The sequence below is a fragment of the Physeter macrocephalus genome, chromosome 2 (assembly GCF_002837175.3).
Source record: "Physeter macrocephalus isolate SW-GA chromosome 2, ASM283717v5, whole genome shotgun sequence".
Classification (NCBI taxonomy): Eukaryota; Metazoa; Chordata; class Mammalia; order Artiodactyla; family Physeteridae; genus Physeter; species Physeter macrocephalus.
Window position 1 is genome coordinate 134543684 of NC_041215.1, and position 25880 is coordinate 134569563.

The window sequence follows — 25880 nt, forward strand, 5'->3', positions numbered from 1 at the left end:
GTTATTTGTAGTGAGGTGGATGGACCTAGAGTCTGTCATACAGAGTGAAGTAAGTCAGAAAGAGAAAAACAAATACTGTACGTTAACACATATATATGGGATCTAAAAAACAAAACAGGTTCTGAAGAACCTAGCGGCAGGACAGGAATAAAGACGTAGAGAATGGACTTGAGGACATGGGGAGGGGGGAGGGTAAGCTGGGACGAAGTGAGAGAGTGGCATGGACATATATACACTAACAAATGTAAAATAGATAGCTAGTGGGAAATAGCCACATAGCACAGGGAGGTCAGCTCAGTGCTTTGTTACCACCTAGAGGAGTGGGACAGGGAGGGTGGGAGGGAGATGCAAGAGGGAGGATATATGGGGATATATGTATATGTACAGCTGATTCACTTTGCTATAAAGCAGAAAGTAACATACCATTATAAAGCAGTCATACTCCAATAAAGATGCTTAAAAAAAAGATATGGATGTGGGGGATGGGGTTAGTGGTGATGGTGGTAAAATGATTTCGTTTCCCTGAAAAATGAAAAAAGTGATCAAATGTGCCAAGAATGGATGTGAGAAGCATATGCTTTCTCATCCCAGGTTATAAAATGGTAGCATTTCCTTCTTTTGATTAGTATGATCGGTTCCAGTTACTGGACCTCAAGCACCTGTAACAGATAGAAAAACTTCTAGAGATCATTTCGGAAAGTTAAAAACCCATCTAAGAGAAAGCATAGATTTTAACACCTAAGCCCACTTCCTCAAAATAAGGAGAAACATTATTTTAGAAAGGAGAAATAACCTAGGGATTTCTGAAAAGGATATATCGCTTGAAGAGGATGAATGTTTGCAATTAATACTAACAAAGTTTAAATAGTTAACAAGTATACTGATTCAGACACTTGGCAAAAGCTCCAGCTTGGAGTTGGAAAGATTTCTTTTGAGGTTTTCTAGAGCAGGGATCAGGAAACTATGGCTGATGGGCCAAATCTGGTCTGCTGCTTGTTTTTGCAAATAAAGTTTTATTGGAACTCAGTCATACTTAATCATCTATGTTCTCTGTCTGGATGCTTTTGAGCCATGAGGCAGAGTTGAATAGTTGTGACAGAGATTGCATAGCTCTCAAAGCCTAAAACATTTGTGATCTGGCCCTTTTTGGAAAAAGTTTGTCAACCCTTGTGCAGATCATTACTTCGGGGATCAGTATTGAGAGTATTTTCAACCTTCATTGAAGCATCAGCAGCAAAGCAGAGGGGAAACAGGTTCTAGAGTTGGTGGAAAAGTGACACGTTGTAGAGGGAATTTTCCTAATCCCAAGCAGGCTTTCAGAGACAAGAGGCTTGAACGGGAATTCCAGCTCTCTTTCCGGTGACTGCATGGCCAAGATGGTGGTGGATATAATTGCACGGATACAGTTTTCCTCCCTTTTCTTTCCAGTTGGCCAAGAAAACTACCTTTAGGTTCAGAAAGAGAACACAACTGTACTCATTCTTATTAAAAGGATTTGGAGGGGTTGCCTGCTGGCCTGAGCCTTGGGGACGAAGGCTCTAAAACTGATCGTGCCTGGAAAAGGCACATCACTCTTGGCTAGTTCTTTTCCTCCCATATCGAGGGATATGGAAGAGTTAATTCTCAAAGTTTCCTCCAGATCTAAAAAGTTCTGTGAACATATCAGAGCATGTTCAAAAATAGGAAAACTAAATGTTGGCGAATTTTCTTGTGATTTCCTATCTCAAGTGTACTGGAAGATGAAGTGTACCAGGGCAAATATGGAGCAAAAGCAGCACTGGCTGGAAGTCCACTGTTTAGGGAATGTTTTTTCCATGCAAACTTGTTCCATTATGTGAATTACTAAGTAAAAAGCAGTGAAAACCAAGAGAGGGGTGTGTGTGTGTGTGTGTGTGTGTGTGTGTGTGTGTGTGCGCAAATCCAATGGTTTTGAAGCTGTTACTCAATTCTGCAATTTGGCTGTTCATTTATAAGGTCATGGATCACAATGTTCCTAAAATTTGGAAGACATGTGCTTTACTGCTAAGGCCAGAAAAATATTGTGGCCCCCAAATTTCGAGTTTCTAAATTTTACTGGGTATGGTAGAGTCCAAATGCATTAAACCCAGGAGACTGGAGGGAGGAGGTGACGTGACAAGTGTTTGCTGCTAGGACCTGGCCAGATAGGCGTTGCGTTTACCTTAAAGCTCTCTTCCTCCTCTTGGTAGACGGGACTCATGCTGGTGAGAGACGCGATGAACTCGAGGGCGGTGAGCGGCTTGTGAGATTGCTGCCGGATTCTCCGCTCCGTCAGCACCTCCTTCACCACTTGGACGATGTGTCCCTGGGTGAAGCCGTCGGTGATCTTTGCCAGGCAACTGACACTCAAGGCACCAGTGATGACTCCGCCGTTGCGCCGAATGATCTCTTTCCACAAAACTGTTGTATCCAAAATGATGGAAAAGACAGAGAACAGGAGTCACCACAGAGAAAGCAGCATTAACCCAGTTCCCAGGACAAAGCTGTGGCTCACCAAGAAAGGAGAGCACAGGGGGTCTGCTCCAATTTGTAATTCAAATGAGCAGGAAGCCACATAACCAAATGCTCTGCCCCGAGTGATTTTCAACCATAAGGGATGCACATCGATGGCCCTGAGGTCTACAGAATACGAGCCCCTTGAATTGACAAGGAAAAATTAAACTAGGGTCAATATAGTTTTAGGGTGGTACCTGCAGAGATGTTCAAAATCTTCCAAAATTGGAAATTTACGTGGGTGTCTATGGCATTTGGCTAAGTAGGAGTCTGACTTGTTTGCGCTATAAAGTTCATTTCTTACATGATTTTTATGTGTGGAATTGGAATGCAGAGTCCAATTTCTATCAGCCAAGGCAGGGCTCAGTTCCCGTTGGGTGTAAGACACTGTCCCACGCGTCCTATTAGACAGAGCAACTGGACCCTTTATTCTCTGCCCCCAACAATGGAAAAACATGCACAGATTATCAGATCTACCAGATGGGTGTCCTGTTGTTGTGTGGGACCTGGGGTAACTGGGAGGTTTCACTTAGAACACAGGGATGCTGTGAAGATGAATTATGAAATTATCCCTGATGGGTACTTAACCTTAGAGATAGGATGGTCTCCCACACAACATCTGAGACGAGATTACACTTTGAGAACTATGTCTATTCTGTCAAGAGAGGCTCCAGGGAAATAAATGAGACTTGCTGTGGTGTGTTTAGTTCTATCCAGACAGTGAGGAAGGATGCAGGCAGGGGTAAGGCCTTCCGTATCAGAACCAGCCGCGGTACTGAGAAGATTTGGCCAGATGTCTCTAGAGCATTTTGACCTTCTTTGAGGAATATTTGAAACGGTTTTTAAAAAATTGAAGATTACTGCATGATCTGAGCACTGTCAGGTGTGTGACATGACTGCATCATCCAAATACATTGATCCAAAAATACCTGCTGAAATGAAAAGGTCCAATGACTGTCAAGGGATAGAATGACTTGGAACGTAACTAGGACCCACGTCAGAGTCTGGCTTTTGGGGCCATGAGTTATTCCGACAATGCGTCTCTACTGTCCTCCTTGGCGGGGGATCCTTGGCCCCAAGGTGAGCTGAGTTGCTGGGAAGGGGTGCATGTTATCATGGGGCCTGTGGTGTCTTCCAACGGTGGAAGGTTAGCCATCAAGGGATGAAAGCTGCGGTGAGACCAGCAAGGGCCACGGGGGCCACCAAATTTGCCTAAAGCAACATCTTCCTCCTGCGTCTACACTGCTACTTCCTTGGTGGGTTTATTTGAACCTGAACCCATCTAAGGTAAAAGTGGGAGTAGAAAGATTTACTTCTCAAGCTGCTATGAGAAATAAGGACACGAATGTGTACAAATCACTTGGAAGAAACTGTTCTGGCGTATGGTGGACACTTTCTCTTCTGTAGCTTTTTACTCTTATTTCTGTAATTTTATTACTATCAAGTCATTCCACTTGGTACCAACATTTCCTAATGCTCAGTAAAACATCAATTTTAAAAGCTAACACAAAATAAACTACAGAGTATTTCTAAGCATATCTGTGTAAAAGACAGATTGGAGCAAGGGAGGATTACCCTTATCTAAATACAACTGTTGTAGAGTTAGACATCGGGAGACACAACCCATGGTAAAAACACACAGCAACAACAACAATCAGATGACACCATCCCTTGGGATCTCGTCTGTCTCCTGTCCTCATTCATAACATCTAGAAGCCGTGCAAACAGGTCTGAGTGGTGATTCTGGAAGCTGAGAAGGGAACACGTTTTATGGGACAGTCACTGGTGAGAAGCCCTAAACCTGAGGACCTGGTAAATACCCCAGGCTGGGAACCCAGAGCAGCTTCAGACTTGGGCACCCGTGGGTGAAATCCCTACCTGCAGCGTGGAGGGGACAAACAGTGAGGGCCAAGGGCTTCCCAGCGACAAATATCAGCTCTCCCGTGCCTCCCTGTTAAGCTATGAAAGTCACAGCCTCCCTGTATTTTAACACAAATATCCCTGCAAGTAAAGATTCAGTAATAGTGATGCAGACGTCAGGATTAACAGATACACACTACTGTACATAAAGCAGATAACCAACAAGGACTTACTGTATAGCACAGGGACCTCTACTCAATATTTTATAATAACATATAAGGGAAAAGAATCTGGAAAAGAACATATATATATACACATGCAATGGAATCACTGTGCTGTATACCTGAAACTAACATGATATTGTAGATCAACTATATTCCAATAAAAAAATAGTGATGCAAAAAACGACAATTACTCTGGTCTAGTGTGGACATGTAAACAGCCCATTGACACTGAACATGTATGATATTCGTGTAAAGTCTTAGTCAAGCTTCGTCAAAATACCTAAAACATTGATGACTTCCCCAAGCTCATCATTTTTTAATGGTGGTGCAGTCACAGCTGCGGTGGGACTTGCCCACTTGCCCCCAGCCATCTCCAGATCCAGAGAAGGGGAGAGAGAATCAGGCTTGACTTCCTTCTCATGTTTGATGAACTAAACTTACTAGCCTTTTTAAAAGAACAGCTTCTGGCTTCCCTGGTGGTGCAGTGGTTGAGAATCTGCCTGCTAATGCAGGGGACACGGGTTCGAGCCCTGGTCTGGGAAGACCCCACATGCCGCGGAGCAACTAGGCCCGTGAGCCACAACTACTGAGCCTGCGTGTCTGGAGCCTGTGCTCCGCAACAAGAGAGGCCGCGACAGTGAGAGGCCCGCGCACCGCGATGAAGAGTGGCCCCCGCTCGCTGCAACGAGAGAAAGCCCGCGCGCAGCAACGAAGACCCAACACAGCCATAAAAAATAAATTAATTAATTAATAAACGCCTACCCCCAACATCTTCTTTAAAATAACAAAAAAACCCCAAAACAAACAAAAAAGAAAGCTGCACTGTTTAAAAAAAAAATAAAATAATAAAAAAGAACAGCTTCTACTGCTTTTACAAAGCCACTGGATCATGGTTCCTGGCCCCTAAATAGCCGCTCTGGGGCAAAGAGGGGATTTAGGCGTGGAGGGAGCTTTAGCCTGGTGGCTCATTGCAGTGGGAGGCCCACAGCCAGTACTGGAGCCACGAGCAGGCTGCCAAGCCTTTTTTTTTTTTTTTTTTTTTTTTGCGGTGCGTGGGCCTCTCACTGTTGTGGCCTCTCCCGTCGCGGAGCACAGGCTCCGGACGCGCAGGCTCAGCGGCCACGGCTCACGGGCCCAGCCGCTCCGCGGCACGTGGGATCTTCCCGGACCGGGGCACGAACCCGCGTCCCCTGCATCGGCAGGCGGACTCTCAACCACTGCGCCACCAGGGAAGCCCGCTGCCAAGCCTTTGGTCCAGCGGGGGAGGGGTGGGTGGCGGTGGGCACAAAAGCACAACAGGCTTGGGCACTGGCAATGGGCGTGGCCGTGACGACCAGAGGCCAGGGCTACAAAACGGTTCAAGGCAGCTGAGGGGCTCTCTGGACCTCCTGCCCCTGCCGTGTTTTACCTTCCTTTCTCGGATGTAGATAGAGGGCCCCTCAGTTCTTCAGACTAATCTACATCCCCTTCCCCTGCTTTAGGCTGAAAGGAATCTGGTCTTTGGGGCCCCTTCTCTGCTTTTGGCATTCCCAATTGATTCTATCCTGGCTAGTGCCTGAGATGACACAGTCTCTTAAAATTCATTTTTATTTGGGATTTTGCAAAAGCACAAGAGGGTGAATAATGTGATTTGGATGAGCTTCTGGCCTCCGCAGTCTAGAATTCCAGAAAAATCGAAAGACATGGGCTGATAACAAGAAACGAAAACATATATACACTACCGAATGTAAAACAGATAGCTAGTGGGAAGCAGCCGCAAAGCACAGGGAGATCAGCTTGCTGCTTTGTGACCACCTGGAGGGGTGGGATAGGAGGGTGGGAGGGAGATGCAAGAGGGAGGGGATATGGGAATGTATGTATATGTATAGCTGATTCACTGTGTTATACAGCAGAAACTAACACAGCATTGTAAAGCAATTACACTCCAATAAAGATGTTAAAAAAAACAAACAAACAAAGACATGGGCTGGACCCCTCCGAGCAGACACAGGGTCTAAGGTGGGGGGCCTGTGATGAATCGGGTTATTAGCGGAACAGACCCCGGGGAAGAGAGTCAGGAGGAGCCATCAGGAACGTGGAGAGAAGGAAGCCCAAAGGGATTTCTGGGGACTAGACATGGCATTAATCAACCTGGGGGTGGATTTTCTTTGCAGAGACATTTTGAAGGAGACCGCTTGATTTGGGGAAAGGAGGTAGATATTGAATTATATCTGGTAAACCTTAAGGACCGTGTTTCCTCTGGCTGATCTACCCTTCTCTTCTCAGCCCTGTCACTCCCTCGCACCGCCTGGCGAATCTGAGAAGGTGGCTCGTGAGTGTTCCATGCACCTTTGGCCCTCTGCCGCCAGCAGATAGATGGACAAGCAAGGGCCCAAGCTACGGATTTGCAGCCCAGGCTTTGCAGGCCTGGGAGACCGTTTGTGATCATTGCAAAGACAGGAACAGTCTTTCTTTAAGATAGATGACCCAGCCACTGTGGCGATGGTAACTTCAAGGTCACTGGGGGAAACGCTGGGCAGCATTTATGATGTTGGCGAGAATGGCAGCCTGAACAAATCACCCACCGAGAAAGAAATAGGTGAGACACATGTGGTTGAGTGGACAGAGCCCTGGGCCCAAGATGACCACTGCTGCAGGTTTATCATCTGCCCACAGGTGAAGGGATGCTTCCTCCTTCCTCTCCCACGATGCTGCCGTGAGGGGATTCAAGTTGGAATCTGTCTTGTGATCTGAGTCCCTAGAGAGGCCTGGCACTTTATCAAAAGAACACAACTGTCCTTGTTATACATCAATAGCTTCATTTTGAAAGGGCCTATGGTTTTGTCAAACAATCGAAACTGTTCAAAGTAAAGAATAATGTTCTAGCTCCTGAAAATGAATAATACTCTACCTTATTCCATTAAGATAGCTTAAAACATATATACAATACAGAGAGAGAGAGAGAGACACAGAGAATCTAACCAAGGGACACGAGAGTGGGAAAGCTCTGATGAAGCCAGGAGCGTGGAATCCTCGGTAGTGGGCAGAGAACGCGGGTGCTCACCCAACTCTCTGTTGACTCCTTCCTTGGCTAAACTACACACCCCTGCCCCCTTGAACCTTGGTGGGGCCTCATGAGTCATTCTGGCCAATGTGGCTAGAAGAACTGTTGGCCCCTCCTCAGTCTGGTCCCTAAATCTCCTGAGAGATCATTTATGCTATCTTTCTTTCTTTTCCTTTGATGCTGGCTGGTTGCAAAGGATCCAGTGGAGGGCTTGTAGGCCCCAGAAGATGGAGAAGTCCCTAGATGGGTGGAGAAATAACTGGGCCCAAAGTCTTCCTGTGCTTTGCATATAACATTGTGATTACGATCACACTTTATCAAGACAGAAACTAATGCATATTGCAAACGGAGTGGCTAATAAGCTAAGAGTTTATAATGTATGGGGAGTAAAGGGTTGTTCTTCTAGCAAATCACACTGACCAGGAACTTAAGGTCAACCAGAAAGGACCATATATCCTCTCTGTTTTGGTAGTGCTATTGTCACTAATGAAGGATTAATAGAAACCAAGTTTGACCTAATAGCTTTTATTATTATCAGCAATGCACCATGGCTACCACATCATCGCTACCGCCATCTCCATCACCGCCACGCTGTGGTCATGACCACCATCATCTCCATCACCGCCAGGCTGCGGTCACGACCACCGCCATCTCCATCACCGCCAGGCTGCGGTCACGACCACCGCCATCTCCATCACCGCCAGGATGCGGTCACGACCACCGCCATCTCCATCACCGCCAGGCTGCGGTCACGACCACCACCATCTCCATCACCACCAGGCTGTGGTCACGACCACCAGCATCTCCATCACCACCAAGCTGTGGTCACGACCACCATAATCTCCATCACCACCAGGCTGTAGTCATGACCACCACCATCTCCATCACCACCATGCTGTGGTCATGACCACCAGCCATCTCCATCACTTCCAGGCTGTGGTCATGACCACCACCATCTCCTTCACCCCCAGGCTGTGGTCATGACCACTACCATCTCCATCACCCCCAGGCTGTGGTCATGACCACCGCCATCTCCATCACCACCAGGCTGTAGTCATGACCACCACCATCTCCATCACCACCATGCTGTGGTCATGACCACCAGCCATCTCCATCACTTCCAGGCTGTGGTCATGACCACCACCATCTCCTTCACCCCCAGGCTGTGGTCATGACCACTACCATCTCCATCACCACCAGGCTGTGGTCATGACCACCGCCATCTCCATCACCACCATCCTGTGGTCATGACCACCATCATCTCCATCACCACCAGGCTGTGGTCATGACCACCATCATCTCCATCACCACCAGCCTGTGATCATGACCACCACCATCTCCATCACCAACATGCTGTGGTCACGACCACCGCCATCTCCATCACCACCAGGCTGTAGTCATGACCACCAGCATCTTCATCACTTCCAGGCTGCGGTCACCATCACCGCCATTTCCAGCAGCACCATCATCATCTCTAAACCAAATCTACCACCACCACCACTACCATGGGCGGCCAAGACGACCCCTCAATGAGCCGCACCTTTGGTATTCACACGCTGTGTAGTCCACTGTCCTTGAACTTGGGCTGGCCCTGTGACTTTATCTTGACCAGCAGAGTGTGGTGAAGGTGACTCTGCGTGACTTCTGCAGCTGGGTCACAAGGATCCTTCCAGCGTTTGCCTGAACCTCTTGAAACGTTTCCCCTTAGGATGTTCCCTCTGGGGACCTAGCTGCCGGGCTGTGGAAGGCCATGGGGAGGGGCCAGGTATAGGAGGTCTGATCACGAGCCCCAGCTGAGCTCCCAGCTGACAGCCAGCAACAACACGGTCATGGAAGGAATGGTCTTGGACGTCCAGCCCTGTCCAGTCTTCAGATGACTGGAGTCCCAGCCGCCGTTTACTGAGCCATCATGAAACACCTCGGGGAGAACTGCCCCGCTGAGCCCAGTGGCCCCTCAGAATCATGAGAGGCGTACTTTGTGGTTTCAAGCCACTGGGGAGGTCTATCACACGGCAATCGATAATGGAAACCACCACCAGCACCACTGCCGGCTCCCTGCGCCATTTACCAACCTGCCATTTAAATATTCCTCCTCCACGCCCACCATCACCGCCTTCTCCCCCTCCACCCGTGCTCTCGGGAGCTGAGATGGTGCTGGGCATTCTAGCCATCTCATAGGAGGGTCACCACAGCCCTGTGAACTGAACAGTTCTCCTACTTTAGAGCGGAGAAAATGGAGGCTCAGAATGTCAGCCTTCCTCTCAAGGTCATCAGCTATTCGGTGGGAGAGCCAGGATCAAAACCAGGTCTCGTCAGAGCCCACGTGCCACGGCTCTTCCCAATTTCACTGCACTGCCTCCCAGGGTCACTTTTTTGTATTGTTCCCATTTAAAAATAGGTTTCAAAAGAAGTGATTTTGAATCTGTCTATCCAAGGGAAAAAACGGAAAAAAAGTAAGCTCTTGTTGTATTTAGTGTTTAAGTAAATCAACATTCTCTTGGACTAGTATTTTGAGCCTGGAAAAAAAAAAATCGACCAGGTGAAAAGAAATGCTGTTGCATGGGAAAGACATCACCACCACGGGGACAAGCTGAGTGACCCTAATCTACCTGTCAAAAGAAAAATTCTCACCCACAGGGGCTTTTGTCTCCTTCAGGGCTCAAAATAATAATCCCTGTCCAGTTTCCTTTTGTCTTGGGTAAAAAGAATTATGTTAACAACAGAACAGAGATCTGTTGTTGATGTTTATGGCTTGGAGTTCGGCTGACGTCCTGAGGCACTGGGACTTACATCACCGTCTGATGGTCACTGCGTGACGAAGGCCACCCTCCTGGCTCAAGCCCACATGCCTGCAAGCCCACCCCGGACAGCCCAGCCTCGGTTACTGCATACTGGAAGGGGTGAGGGGTACTTGCCATATCTGGAAGCATAGTCTGGTCTGGGAACCAAAATAATTTTTTGATAAACTTTGCAAAAAGGTTGAAGTTCAGCGTCAAAAGGTCGCTGTGTTGTCCCCACAATCAGAATCCTGTCACCTGGTTTCAGGAGCTTCAGGATTTTGGGAAGCTGTTTTTTCAGGCGCTTAGGTTCCATCTGGGAGGAAGAGAGAGGGAAAAAAATGAGCCCACACCTAGAAAAAAAGAATTAAGAACAAAAGCAAATATAGCCTTGGACGCACTGTGGCATACATTTGTTAAAAAGTGACGCCCCAACACACTTTCTTAGAGGTTGTTCTGGGTCGGGTCTCGGGACGTGGTTCCTGGTTTGCATGGTCTGAATTGCTGGCACTTCCTTTCCTTAAATCTGGTGTTCAGATTTGGAAAGGGGGAAGGAAGGAAGCACCTGACCGAACGTTCTAGCATCTTAACCCTAAGAATGGGAAACAGGGCGGATTTCCAAGCGGAAGGAAGCCGGCTGGGATTGAGAATTGGTTTCCAGTGTGCTCCTCTGAGCTGTTTTGAAGGTGAACTCAAGATTTCCTTTGCTGACGTCTGTGACAATGAGGACCAAGGTCTTGGATCTCAGATCTGAAAACAGCTGGTTACGTAAGAGTGTGAAACTTCTCTCTGAAGCAGTTTGGATGTAGTTTGAACCTGTATTATTTCAGGATAATCTCAGCACTAATAAGGGACAGGAGCAAGACTTGAGGTACCTGAGGGAGGATAACTTCTGGCCTCTGGGTGGGGTGGGGGGGCATGTCAGATTTGGCCACGTTGCCATGGCAACGCATGGGCTTTAAATCAACCACAACTAGCGCATCAAGAGAAGAGGAAGCGGCTAGGGGTGATGGGGGGGCCTCCACAGAGACACTCAAGAACAATCTGGGCCTTTTTTGCTCCCATTTGGCTCAGGGGCAATTGAGCCAGAGAGTTAAAGATCCCACCTATCCTGGGGCTTTCCTGGAACCAGCACACGTGAGCTACTCTATAGAGATGAGGTCGCCTGTGGTTTGGCCCTGTGTGTCCTGCACACCTGGCCGGAAGACAGCCCCGCACGTCTGCCTGCAGGAAGGGGCTGGTAACATCTAGGGAAGGGAGTGGGCGTGGGATAAATTCCACGCTCGAGAATAAAAGCGAATGGCAGGAAACTGGAGGCACGGGGGTGCCAGAGCTGTGCACGGCTGCAGGGCCTTTGGGACAAGGACACTCGTGTGCTGGGGAATCTGTTCCCTAGGAGGCCCTGTGGCTGCCCCGTGGGATTGGGAGTCAGACCTGGGGCGGCAGCCTGCTGGGCAGGAGGAGGGAGGGTGGTGTTAGGAGTGTGGTCCGCAGGGCGGGTGTGAGCTGGGTGGGTGATGCCGATGCCGGGGAGGGAGGGGGAGGGAACGGGCTGCGGCCATGCAGGGGGCCCAGTGTTGCGCCCCTTCCTCCTTCCTTTTGTTTGACCAACAGAAAGGCCCAGTTCCATGTCTGGATTGACAGGGCGCAGGGAAAATACTGGATGAGGAAGAGCAAGGTGCCGGGCCGAGGGGCCATTGGGAGGAAAGCCCAGTGGGAAGTTGCGGAAACTTTTGGCTCCGATGAGGCAAGAGGTTGGGGGCTTGCCTCGACCTTCCAGGACAGGGCAGCTTGTTACTTCCCGGCCCGTCTGCCTTGCTCATTACTTCTTACGCCCAGGCTGCTTCCATAGTACTGGTAGCATCTACTGAGTGTTTCCTGTGTTCCAGGGGTCTCGCTCGGTGCCTGACATGAACCTTCTCACCGTATCCTCGCAGCCACCCCAGGAGAGGGACCCGTTCTCACCCTCACTCCGGAGATGCTGGCCTGAGGCACAAGGAGGCCAAGTGACGTCCGAGACCCAGAGTGCATGAGCCGGTCCCCAGCTGCCAGCATGGAGCTGGTGACTCCAGAACCTTGCTCCTCCCCCTGTTCTGGGGACCCTGCCTTTCAGAGGGGATGTGCGGGGGGCCTTGCTTGACCCACCCCCAATTCTCTTCCTGTTTAGGGGCCGATAGCGATTGAGGGCTGCAAAGGAGACTTAAAATACCTATTATTATTGTATTATGTTATCTATTATTATGTTTATATCATTATTATGGTATAGATCAGCTTTACTGAGATATAATTCACATACCATATAATTCACCTATTTAAAACGTAGGATTCACCAATAAAATTAAAATATTAAAAAAGTAAAATGTATGATTCAGTGGTTTTTAGTATATTCACAGAGTTGTGCAACCATCACCACAATTAATTTTAGAACGTTTTCATGTTCGTTGCCCCCAAAAGACCCCACCCATTAGCAGTCACTGCCCATTTTCCCCCAACCTCCTTCTGCAATCCTAGGCAAATCACTAATCTACTTTCTGTCTCTACAGATTTGTATATTCTGGATATTTCATAAATAGAATCATTCAATATGTGTCTGTATGTGTGTGTGTGGCTTCTTTCATTTAGATAACATTTTCGAGGTTCACCCATGTTGTGGCGTGTTTTAGCACTTCATTTTAACTGCTGAACGGTATCCATTGTATGGTTATGCCACATTTTATTTATCTACTCATCGGTTGATGGACATTTGTTTTTCTTACGCTTTTTGGCTGTTGTGAATAACGCTGCTATGAACATTTGTGTATAACATTTGTACGGACTAATGTTTTCATATCTCTTGGGTATGTACAGAGGAAATGAATTGTTAGGTCTTACGGTCACTCTATGTTTAACCTTTTAAAGAAATGCCAGACTGTTTTCTCAAGTGTCTGCACCATTTTACAATCCTAGCAGAGAGCAGAAGATTTAAGTTTCTCTGGACCCTTACCAACACTTGTTATTGTCTGTTTTTCTTATTTTTTTCCTTTTATTTAGCCAACCTAGTGGGTGTGAAGTGGTATCGGATTGTGGTTTTGACTTTTACTTCCCTGGAGGCTAAAGATGTTAGCATCTTTTCATGTGCTTAACGGCCATTTGTATACCTTCTTTGGAAAGACGTGTATTCAGATCCTTTGCCCTTCTTTTAAATTGGGTTACTTGTCTTTTTAATATTGAGTTGTAAGAGTCATTTATATGTTCTAGATACAGGTCCCTTGTCAGATTAATGACTTGCAAATATTTTCTCCCATTCTGAGTTGTCTTTTCACTTTCTTGTTGATGTCTTTTACAGCAAAAAGTTTTCCGTTTTGATGAGTTCAGTTCAAGTTTCCTTCCGTTGCTTATGCTCCTGATATTGTATCCAAGACACCACTGCTTAATCCAAGGTCACAGAGATTTACGTCTCTATTTTCTTCTAAGGGTTTTATAGTTTTCGCTCTTGCTTTTAGGTCTGTGGTGCATTGTTGGTTAACTGTGTGAGGTAGGGGTCCAACTTCATTCTTTGGCAGGTGGCAATCCAATTGTCCTAGAAGCATTTGTTGAAAAGACTATTCTTTCTCCATTGAATTGTCTTGGCACTTCTGTCAAAAAAGTTAATTTTTTGTAAATGTGAGGGTTTATTTCTGGACCAGTTCTATTCCATTGGCCCATATGTCTCTCCTTAGGCCAGTACCACACTGTCCTGATTGCTGCAGCTTTATGGTAAGTTTTGAAACTGGGAAGTGTGAGTTCTCCAACTCTGTTCTTTTTCAAGATTGTTTTGGCTATTCTGGGTCCTTTGAATTTCCATATGGATTTTAGGATCAGCTTGTCAATTTCTGCAACTAAGGTCGCTGGAATTTTGATGGGGATTGTGTTGAACCTGTAGATCAATTTGGGGATTCTTGCTATCTTAACAATAAGTTTTTCAATCCATGAATATGATGTATCTTTCTATTTATTGAGGGCTTCATTAACTTTTTTCAACAATGTTTTTGTAGTCTTCAGAGTAGAAGTCTTGCACTTCTTTTGTTAAGTTTATTCCGATTTTTTGGATGTTATTATAAATGGAATTGTTTTCTTAATTCTAATTTTAATTTTTCCATTGCCAGTGTATAGAAATGTTGCTTTTTGTATATTGATCTTGTATCCTATCCTGCAACCTTGCTGAACTAGTTTTTTTGTTCTAATACTGCTTTAGTGAATTCCTTAGGATTTTCCGTATACAAGATCGTGTCATCTGCAAATATAGTTTTATTTCTTCCTCTTCAATATAGATGCCTTACTTAATTTTCTTCCCTGATTGCCCTGGTGAGAACCTCCAATATAATGTTGGATAGAAGAGGTGCTCTTAAGGGGAAAACATCCAGTCTTTTACCATTAAGGATGATGTCAGCTGTGGATTTTTTTGTAGTTGCCCTTTATTAGGCTGAGGAAGTTTCCTTTTCTTTCTATCTTTTTAATCATGAAGGGGTGTTGTATTTTGTCAAATGCTTTTTCTGCATCTGTTGAGAGGATGGTGTGGTTTCTGTCCTTTATTTTTAATGATATAGTATATTACATTAATTGATTTTTGGATGTTAAGCCTGGGATAAATCCCACTTGGTCATGGTGTATAATCCTTTTTCTGGGTTGTTGGATTCAGTTTAAAGGGACGTTTTGTAATGTAACTCACAGCAGAGAAAGAGATGGGATTTTTACAGCAAAATAAATCTCACAGGCTGGGCCTGAAGCCAGATCACCAGGCAGCTTCCAATCATTTCCTCCTGCCCTCACAGAAGTCCAGAGGCTGCTTGGCTCCATCAGGAGGGAACAATGGCCCTGCAGGACTCCACCCAGGAAGCATGAATGGGGGTTGGGGACAACAGAGGGGCTTAAAAGAGGGCAAAGCACAGGAGAGGGATGACCCAGAATGAGACTCCCTGAAATCCCGGAAATGGGCATAAGGATGGAAACCTGCTCTCGAAGGGGCAGCTCCCCAACTCCTACCCCAGGTCTTTGCAGAAACCTGCCTTTGCTCAGACCCATGCCTCTGGGCTGCCTAGGATAGGGAGGCATGTTTGGTGGGCCTTGACTTTGCTACTGAACTTCCCTCAGGGGTCGGGCTCTGTGCAAAAATGAAAAGCTCAAGGAAAAAACTCCGCAATAACAGGCAGATGACATAGCAAATGGTTCAGTGCACAGGCTTTGGGTCAGACAGACCTGATCCCAGTCTTGGCTCTGCTCTTAACAGATGTGTGACCTTGGGCAGGTTACTCAACTTCTCTGAGCCTTAGTCCCTGCATCTGAGGAATGGGAATAATCATAGGTCCTAACCTGGAGGGATGCCATGAGGAGTATACGGCATAATGTTTCCGTCTGACAAGTGCTTGAAATATAAGTGCTGGTAGGAAATCAATGCTAGGTCTTCTCTATTGAAGAGAAAGGTTTCTAAAAGGGAGAGTCAGAAAAACTGGGGGCTTTATGATTTGAAGGAAACTAGCAATATTGTCAACGGAGCTGAAAATGACAGTGTAAAAATCTCCCCCAGTTTCCACTGCACTGGATGATAAGACGTCAATTGCTCATCTCTGAGGAGCTGCCTCCTAGGCCTCATGCCACTGAGGAAAGACCTCTGCTGAGATTCTGGAAGAATATTCCTTATAGGAATATCTACACCTGTGCCAGGAAAAAATCCACTGCATTTAGACAAGGCTTGGAGAGTGTGGAGATATTCAGAATTCATTTTACCAGGGTGGATCCAAAGCTCTCTTATGAAAAGTTGTTATACTAAAAAAGTAACCCTTTGAAAAGGCAGGAGGAGGGGCAGGGTCATGTGGTAGGTGGTGATGGAGGAGGAGTTTGGACAGGCCCTGCCTGAGTTGGCAGCATTGTGGGGGAGGTATCCCGTGGGTGATTCTGGGTGACGCCGGGTGACTGCACCCGAGCCTCAGGGGAGAGCTGCAGGCTGGGGATGGAGTGGGGGCACTCGTTGGCTTAGGGGTGATTTGTTAAGCTGGAGGGGGAGGAGAGCAAAAAGGTCTGTGGGCCTGAGATGGAATCTCAGTGAGAACCAGTGTATTTAAGGGGTGGGTAGAAGTGCATGGAGGAGACACGGAAGAAAGTGTTGGCGGGGTGTGAGGAGACCAGGAGAAGGCTATGGGGGCTAACGGAGGGCAGAGTTTTACAAGCTGGGGCCCACTGGCGAAATGGATTTCAAAGGAATTTGTGAGAGCATTTTCCATGGAGCCGCAGAGCATCGAGTGGACGGTGGTGGGTTGAAGAGTGAGCGGGGATGGTGAGAACAGTCTTTTAAGAAGCCTGATGGAGAATAATGCAAGGTGGTAGGGGCGACTGGGGCGTGTTTGGGGTGCACGTGGAGCTGCCCAAAGACCAGTGGAAGAAGGACTGACCCCCACCTCACCCAGTTAACCTGGTGAGACTGGAGACTACTACTCTGTGGGGGCAGACACATGCTTGCAAGGTCTGAGCCCATCCCCGGCAGCCTGGTTGCCATGGTGACAGTGGCGCAGTCCTGCCTGTTCTGAGGCAGGAGATGACATCGCTGTCTGCGTCTCCTGACAATGGCAGGGATGACCGAACTTAATTAGCCTGTTTGGGTAACAAATGTTGATCCTGGGCCGCGTCCAGAGTGACATCTTCACTGATGGCGAGTCCCCTTAGGAGCGGATGGAAATGAAAGGTGAGTACATTCAGCCAACACTCTTCTGCACTTGGGCCACCCCTGTTCCGGTTCAGAGCCGCGTCCATTATGCATGAGACTGGCGTGCTCATCCATCATGTCAGCCAACATCCCCGCCATCACCTGGCAACCTTCTCAGCCGCCCCTACTGCTGGACCTGCCAGCCCCTCACCACCTTATTATTGTGGGCAATTTCAAATTAGCGTCTAACACCCATGCGGCAGTTTCCATTTGCTTTTCTGCAGCCAGCTCCACTCAACCATGGCAGCAGCCAGCTCCAACCCAGCCAGCGCTTCCCTCGTGGAGGCCCTACTGTCATGTGGGTAGGGCTCCTGCTAGATGGAGTCCTGAGGGTAACGGAGGAGAAAATGCAGCAGCAGCCCGTCTCGCCTCATTCCTTACCGCGCTCGCCTCCTACACCAACAGCTGACCAAGGCTCCAGCCTCAGATGGTGGAAAGGAGGTCCCTCCTCCTGGGAGGGGAGGGAGAGGGCGCTGTCCAGGCATCTGCCAGGTCCCGGGGGGCTGGGGGTTGAGGACAACGTGGGGGGCAGGGTTGGTCAGGGTCCAGGGGACTCCGGAGCCTGACACATTTGCCTCCAAGACCTGAGGGCCCCACGGGCAGTCTTCAGGATGTGGTTTAAAGTAGCCTGGGGGTTGAAGAGGAGAAGACGGAGGACGCAGGTGTAGTAGAAGCGTGGAGGGCCAGCCGGGAAGCCAGTGCTGACGCTGGAGCTGCATCCAGGCAGGGAGAGGGGTCCTGCCTCTGAGCCCCAGCACTGCACTTGACCAGCTGTGCGCCCTCTCGGGCCTTTGTCCTCTCCTGCAAAACAGGAGAAGGCCGCCTCCCTCCCAGGGTGCTAGGAGCTTCCTGACCTACGCGTTGTGCCCCCTGGGCGTCCTCTGCCTGTTGCAGCAGCCCTAGGGGTCCCTGCGCCCGGCTCTGCACCCAGGAGCCATCGCTGCCACCTGGCCTTCTCCGTTGCCTCCCTCCTTATGACTGCACGAGCCTCCACACTGTACCTCCTACAGGGCCTGAGCCCAGAGGTGGAGGCCTCGAGGGTGGAGCTAGTCATCGCGGGTGAGAGTCTTTTTCGAAGAGCGTTCCTGGAATCCCTCCGATGCCCTGGGCGGACGCCGGGAGTGCTCTGCGTTGTGGCTGTAGGTGGTGGCTTCTCTGCAGGTGGACAATCTTCTCTAGGTTTCAGCACCTTGGGGATCGGGGGCGCCTTTGGGACGGAGGCTGGGCTGGGTGGTAGTAAGGACGCCGGGTTCCTGGACGGCCAGGTGATGCGATGTGGAGCCGGTCGTGCTACCTCCTGGTGCCTCTCGTTGGCGGATGCAGCTGCTGCCCTTGGAATTTGGTGGTCACCTCCGGAGCATGGACGTCCGACGCTCATGACTGGCCCAGGCCCTGGAGGCTGAGGGACTTGGCTAAGGACAGGAGTCAGAGGCTGGAGGTGGGGTGGGAAGGAGAGGAGAGCTGGCCCAGCGCTGGCCCCAGAGGCAGGAAGGCAGCAGGAACCCTGCAGCCCTGCTCTCCGAGGGGCAGGCCCAGGACGTCGAGCTGGAGGATGCACAGGCAGTGGTTCTCTGCCCACCGTGCTTTCCCCTGGCCGGGGCACCGGAGCTGGGGCCCCCGCACTGCTGCAGGGGTCGCATGCCCTCGCAGCTCTGTCCGTGCCTGGGCTGGCTCGGGCCCCCAGGCGGCCTCGGGACATCTGGGGACCCAGGGACCCTTCTGCTTGTATTCATCAGGCATCCTGGGATTTCCCCAGGTTGTGACTCAGTCCTCAGTGCAGTTATTTCCCCGGACGGACGACAGACTCTTCTAATGCAGAGGTGGACAGAATAAATGTCCGATCTGTCCACAACAAAGACTGTGCCACCAAAGGCCTTCCTTTTCTGCAGGAATAAGACTAGTCAGTGACTATATTTGTGGGAATCAGAGATTGTGCTGGAGAGAACATCTCGGGGTCAGCAAGGTGGGGCCTGTTCAGGGGAGGGTTCTGGAGACTCTCCTTTGCCGGCTCCCTGCTCTTTCACAGTGACTCCCCTTAGGCGGGGCGTCTACTGAACTCACATTTCGTTCCCTGCCTGACGCTCCCTCAAAGCCCGCCAGCCCTTCCCCCAGGCCCCCTCTGGCTCTCTCAAACGGGTGTGTCCATCCCTCTCACTCTGGACCCACTGAGGGGCACAGACGAGCAGACGTAATTGTTGGCGACAAGCCGACAGCTCGAGGGGGTCATGGCAGAGAATTCCAGAGGGGCTTCACGAACTCAGAGGCTGTTCTCTCTGGAGCCCTTTAATCAGATACTTAAGGAAGTGGAGGCTCAGAGAGGTTAAATTACTTGCTTAGGGACACACAGCCAACTAAGGTGAAGGGCAAAGCAGGCCTGGAACGTACATCTCCTGAAGTCTCATTCTCCAGGCTGATGTCCCGTGGGAGAGCCCTCGCCCATTAATGAGACAAAGCTTCTGGTGGCGCGAAGTGTGTGACACCTTGGATTAAACACTGCCTTGCATCTCTCTTTAGACTGATCGTAGTAACTGCGGCCTTCAAGTTCGCATGCATGTGGCCTTTTAAAAGATTTATTTTATTTTGTTATTTTTTTAAAATTAATTTTCATTGGAGCATAGTGGCTTTACTGTGTGTGGACTTCTTTGTAACGTAGCAACTTCGCCAGCAGAGGGGGCTACCTACCAGATTCCCAGGTTAAATAATAAATGAGTCCTCTTAAGAGTTTCTAAAATGACAGGGCAATCAAGGCTCATTTGGGGAAGAAAAGATTCAGCTTTCATTCTTTATCCAAATCATCTCTACCTGCTAAAAATGATGTATAATACATAGGAGCAAAAGTGATTAAAATCCTTACGAATTTAATCAGAAATTCACAGTTAACCACTATTTGCTTTGGTGCAAATTGATGTGGAATAACAATCATGTGTATCTGCAAATTTTTTTTAACTTGTGGGAAATTTGCTGGTGATTTGCGGGGGGAAGTGCGGGGGAAGGGAGCCATTGAAAGGAGAGAAAAGGAGGAAGGAGGCAATTGACAGAAGACTCCCCGGGGGCACGCAATGTGGGGCGCTTGGCTGTTCTATGGACGGTCTTTGTTCATAAATTGCAGGCCTTTTGCTATTTATTATGATGAACAATAGGAAATCCTAATAATAACTCCTATGTGTGCCATTTGCTGTAACTGAGCAGAGTTCTCTCAATTGTTTCTTACCCCTGAATCCGTAGGTTTGGGTTTAACGCTCCCCTCCCCCCTTTCCGTACTCTTTTTCATTTCTTCTAAATTATGCCTCGTAAAATCAGACACTGGATCCTTTCAAATGCAGACAAGTGCTTAGGGCAGGGAGACGGCCCGCCCCTCCGTTTCCTTCCTCCCTTGAAAAAGCAAGACCGTCCTGAAAAATCGAGGTAGTCCCTGGTACGGGGCCCCTTTGGAGGCGGGAAAGGGCCACCTTAAGAGATGAGAAGCCCTCACCTTCCTTTCGGCGTTGGGGACTGTTTTGTAGAAGGTTTTCTCGGTGTCTCCAATCCACACCACGGAGGGCTGGAGCTGGCGGGCCACCTGCAAGGAGAAATGGTGGGGCTGTAAATGCATTTCCTTCTGGGGTGCACACTGGACCCCCGCAACAGCAGCACTCGGCGGCCCGCTGTGCTGGCTCGGGGGCGGCGGCGGGGACTCGCGGGGCTGCACTGCGCATGCGGCCTGTGGCCTCCTTCCCCGCGGGATGGGGGCGCTGCCCGGCCCTCTCCCACCTGTGGTCAGGATTCGCTGGGGGTCTGTGCGTTCTGCGCCAGGGGCCCGAGCCTCGACTCAGTTTGGCTTGAGATAAGCCAATAGTTTTCTGCTGCAAACGAAGGGAATTGGGCCAGGAGTTTTAATTACAGCCTACACCCCGCTCCCAGGGTGATTCAAGTTTGCTCATTTCGAGAAAAGCTGTTTTAGCACCAGGGCCCCCGCGATGCCATTTGTTCGTCTCCGTGTGGCTGCGCCTTTGCGGCCGTGGTTTCGTCTGGAAGGTGGCTCTGAGCCCCTCCAGGGCGAGCGGGGCTTCGTGACAGCGCTGGGACTTACCGTGGGCCCGTGAATAATTGCCACACACCTAACAATCTCTTCAAAGCGCCCCCATGAGAGCAGAGTTCGGGTATTTTTGCAACAATTTGTGCTTTGTGCAAAATGGTGACAGATAAAAGCCGTCTCCAGCCACAGCGAATACAGTGTTACGTACTCCTATTTTTATATTTCTTTAAACATCATTAAGGCAGCCGGTATGATTCTTAAACCAAGGCAGACATTTAATAAATGATGGAAAAGTCACCGGGAACACTGGCTGAGCCTGTTTCCGCCAGCACTACGTACCAAGGGAAGCAGATCACGCACGTTCAAACACAAAAGTGGATTCAGCTTGAACCTCGCGCCAGTCCGACCCCCGGGCTGGCTGTATTCCAGTCCCACACACGCCAGGACGCCAGGACGTTCAGAGAGGAAACGGTACCAGACAACCACTCTTTGGTCAGTGTTATTCTTTAGGCCCTGAGCCACAGAGTTTAAGAATTCAGAATCACAAGTTTCAATCCCAGTGCCCGAGGCAGCTTGGCGTGGAGCAGTCAACATAGTGAGCGAGACAGGCCCCGGGCCACACGCATTGTACGGGCATCAGACGCAAGGTTACGGCCAGCACAGACCAGCACTTCCTCTGCTCGGAGGATGTCACCTGTGATAACTCATTTGAGCCCACTACAGCCCTATGTAGCAGGTAGCATTATTATCATCCCCGTTTACAGATGGAGAAACCGAGGCTCAAAGACACTACATGACCTGTCCAAGGTCACACAGCTAGAAAGTGGCAGGAGCTGGATGCGAGGCCAGGCTGATTGATGGCTGCCGGGTCTGTGCTGGAGGCATGGCCATGTCCTCGGGTCCTCTCACGTCCTCCAGCCAGATGCTTGAGCAGCCTCCCTTGCCCTCCCCCCCACGTCTAACCATCCTCAAGTCTATCCATCCCCCCTCCTGATCTCTTTCAACCACATCAGTGCATCCATTCTCTCAGCTCCTGACTTTAACCCCCAACTTCTTTCCAGCTGTCTTGCCCACTGCAGTCAGAGGGACCCACTCAAGGGTCAGAGGGGCAGGCTCCGAGGAACCATTGTGTCCCTAAAAGCTATTCTGGGTTTAAGTCAAAAGCTTCCCTACTTCCAGCCCCCAAAGAAAATTAGAAAATGAGATACTTTACATAAAAGGTTTTCAGCTTCTCTGAACAAAGATACGTTACGATAACAGAGGCAAAAATCTTATTCTTTTCAATCCCTCTTGAAAATCTTAGCTTTAGAATGGAAACCAATGGAAACACAGTTTTCACATAAACAGCTGTCTCCTGTCTCAGGCTAACTCGTGCGCTCACCGAGGCAGCAGACCGGCCTCTCCTGTGTCCATCTGGCAAACACCGGATCTTCCATGGCTCTTATTTGTGTGCCTCTTTTCTCTAGATCCGGCTGTTCTTAATGGACATTGCAGATGTGAGTACCAAGTATTCCAGCATTCCTTTTCTCTTTCCGCTTTTAACAAGGTAAGCTACATAGGTGGACTAGAAACACAGGCATCTTATTAGTCTGGGATAACTTTGAAAGCAGCAGTCTTATTTCTCGCACCTTATTTAAAGTTGTTCTGAAAACCTGGCCACACCATTCCATTGAATGGGAACGCTACGGATTGTTCCCTGAACTTGAGCGCTCTCTCTGAGCGGTGGGGGAATTCCGCACTTCCTGTGTTTCTAAGATGCACCTGTGAAGGAATTCCTTCCTCAGGACGGTCACCTGCTCTGGGGTTCCCAGGGCTGTGCAGAGGGCCTGGGTGGCCACCTGGCTTGGAAGGGCTCAGTGATTATCACATGAGCAGAAAACATCTCCCAAGCGAGTTCTTTGACGATAACAATACAAAGAATGGTCATTTGCAAATTGCCTTGAGATCTAGGACACCACTGCTACTCCCTTTCCATGTAGCCCACGCGGAGGCAAGTGCGCCCCAGCCGGCTCCCCTTTACACATAAGGTGCCGAGGAGGAGAAAGAAGTCAGTAAAATCCCCTCCTCCCCCGGCACAGAGAAATGTGGAGCCCAGAGTAAGCCCTGGGTCGGCCCGACACCCCCAGGCCGGCACTGTCATCCAGGCAGCAGGCTCCCACGTTGCCACGGAGAGGAGATGCCTAGTCCAAAGCATCTCCTTACCCTCGGCCCGTGTCCTTCTCTATCACCTTTCACTCTAATAGGAAGAAGGGCTCTAAGACCATCACTGTCTTGTCCTCCAGAGCATGAATGTCTATTTCCCTGACCTTCCCCGGTGGCGTGCCTGGACAGGGGACGTCTGGTGACCTTGGTCAGTTCTGGGCAGAGAAGAGGGGTACAGAAAGCTGGGCCCTCCCAGGCCGAACACCTCTCCCACCAGGAAGAAGGGAAGGAGCTGAGGCTCTTTTCCTTGGAGAACAGAAGACTCAAGGGGGCAAGTGAGCTGATTTCAAATAGTTGAAAGGCTGTCATGCGGAAGAAAGTCTGGTTTTCTTATTTTGGGTCCAGCATGTAGAATGAAAGCCATTCTCTCATTTTTCATTCACAGCATTGATAGAGGGGCTTTGATGTGCCGGGCACCGGGGTAGGCGCTGGGGTCCCCGAGTTCAAGGAGCCCACCGATAGAAGGGGAGGGCAGATGTGTAGCTGGGAGGGGGGCACAAGGAAAATGGGGTGTCAGCAAGGACCACCGATGACAGAAAGAAGCAGAAGTAGATGAGGAGGGTAAGTAGAAATGGAGACTGCAGACGAGGGTTAAAGGAGACAGACCTTCCAATGGTTTCCAGAAGGTCCCAGAGCCTGGAGAAGGGGACGCATCTGCCATGCTCAGGACAGGAGCCAAGGTGCAGGGCTAGGTGTGCCCGAATGGGGCTGCTCGGGGTCATTCTGGAAGGTGTCACAAAGGCCTTGGCCGTGCTACAGAGTTTGCTTCTACCCTGGAAGCTGTGGAGAGTCTGTAAGGGTCTTGACTCGTGACCTTTGATGCTGGTTGTGTTAGAGAAAAATCCCTCTGGTGGGGTGTGAAGCATGACTGTTCCCCGGAGACTGGGAAAGAGATGGGGGTGTGTGTGCAGATGGCATGGTGAGAGGTGAGGCTGGAGGCAGGGAGAGGGTTCGGAGGCTTTTGCAGGAAGAGGAGGTGCGATCTGGAGCAGAGGAGTGGCGGGAGGGCAGGAAACGGATGTGAGGGGCATTTAGGATCTGCCAGACCTGGTGATGGTTGGTTGGGGGATGAGGAAGTAGGGGGTCTCCAACGCTGGGAGGCCTGGAGGATAGGAGGACGATGGCCTAGGAATCCAAAAACGGGACTAGATGAGGGATGAAAGGATGAGGTCAGGTTAGGCCAGGGGAGCCCGAGGGCAGCTGGACATCCAGGCGGGAGGACTGATGGGTCTGGGGGGCAGGAGGGAGGTGGGGGGCTGGAAAGGGCTCTGAGGATGGCAGCAGAGCCATGGGAATGGATGGAGGGGATCCCCAAGGAAAGGGGGAGAGGGGAGGAAGCCAGACCAGGGCTGCGGAATGGGGACCAAGGGTGAAGACGCTGATGGAGGAGAGAAGGAAGAGAAGCCCCAGAGAGGACAAAGGGGCACAGGAGAGGTAGCCGTCCTGCAGCCCAGGGAAGGTGGAGGGCAGTGCGGGGTGGGTGACGGCGGCCAGTGCTGGCCCAAGGATCTGGCAACCTGGTGGCCTTGGCAGGGCGTGGAGGGGACAGAAGTCAGGTGACAGGGAGCTGAGGAGTGCATGGGACAGAGACAGGAAACATTGGCAGAGTTTAGAGATGGCATCGGGTGGGGAGGAAAAGGCGGGAGGGGATGACCTTCAGGGGAGACGCCTTCCCTGCTTCACAGCCACGGGGAGGGGAAGGATACCTGCGGGCCAGGCAGGTGCTGGAGAGTCAAGGCACATCCACGGAGGCACCAGGCAGGCAAGGCTGAGCTTTGAAAACATGTGCCCCGGAAATTCAGTCCTTTCTTATTGTCATACAGAAGCAGCATTGGTTAGTAAAAATTTCAGAATACATATTCAGACAGGCATAAACACCCTCTGCCCCCTCCACTGCCGACGGCTCATCAGACCTTTCCTGTCTTTACAGACCTTTCTCAATAATCTAAACTTGCAAGCACGAGACTGTTCTTCACACACTGCTTTATATTCTTGTTCACTTCGTACGAAATTTATTTCTCCAACATCATTTTAGCAAGGGGTCTCATCATTTATTGATCTAACCCCTGTTTTTTTAACATTTAGATGGCTTTCCGCCTTCTTGCTAAACCAAACAGCGCTTAGATGGGCGCTTTTGGGTCCATGAAGCTAGTCGGTCAGAGGGCCTGCCAGCTCCTCACGTTCTCACCCGTGTGGTCCACCTGCCCTTTCACACTCTCTCCAGCCACAAATAAGTGGATCTGTTTTTCTACTCTCTTCTCCTCAACAAGTATTAACCATAAAAAACTCTTTGCCAATTTGTTAATGAAAGATGGTATCCTTTGCTATTTTAATTTTCACTTAGCAATGAAAAGGCTTTATTTAAATTACCCACAGATAGTTTGAGGTCATGGGCAATTAAATGTAATTAATTCGTAATGGAACTTTCCAGAAGTTACAGGGGATCGTTTACTTCAGCCGCCGGTAGAGGGCTCTGCAGTCCTATTGAATATCAATTCCGGAATAAAGATGCGTTTCAACCAAAATGTGCTTT

The 25880-nt window shown here is 49.5% G+C and overlaps 1 protein-coding gene across 1 annotated transcript in view; it reads right to left on the reverse strand.

The window, feature by feature from the left end:
* Window positions 1-25880, reverse strand: part of IQCA1 (IQ motif containing with AAA domain 1) — a 175459-nt gene that overhangs the window by 6803 nt on the left and 142776 nt on the right. Inside the window, exons 16-18 of the mRNA XM_024124784.3 lie at window positions 20603-20689; window positions 10554-10731; window positions 2180-2418 (exon numbers count right to left, since the gene is read on the reverse strand). Coding sequence (XP_023980552.1) covers window positions 2180-2418; window positions 10554-10731; window positions 20603-20689 — 504 coding nt within the window. The remainder of the gene's footprint in view (window positions 1-2179; window positions 2419-10553; window positions 10732-20602; window positions 20690-25880) is intronic.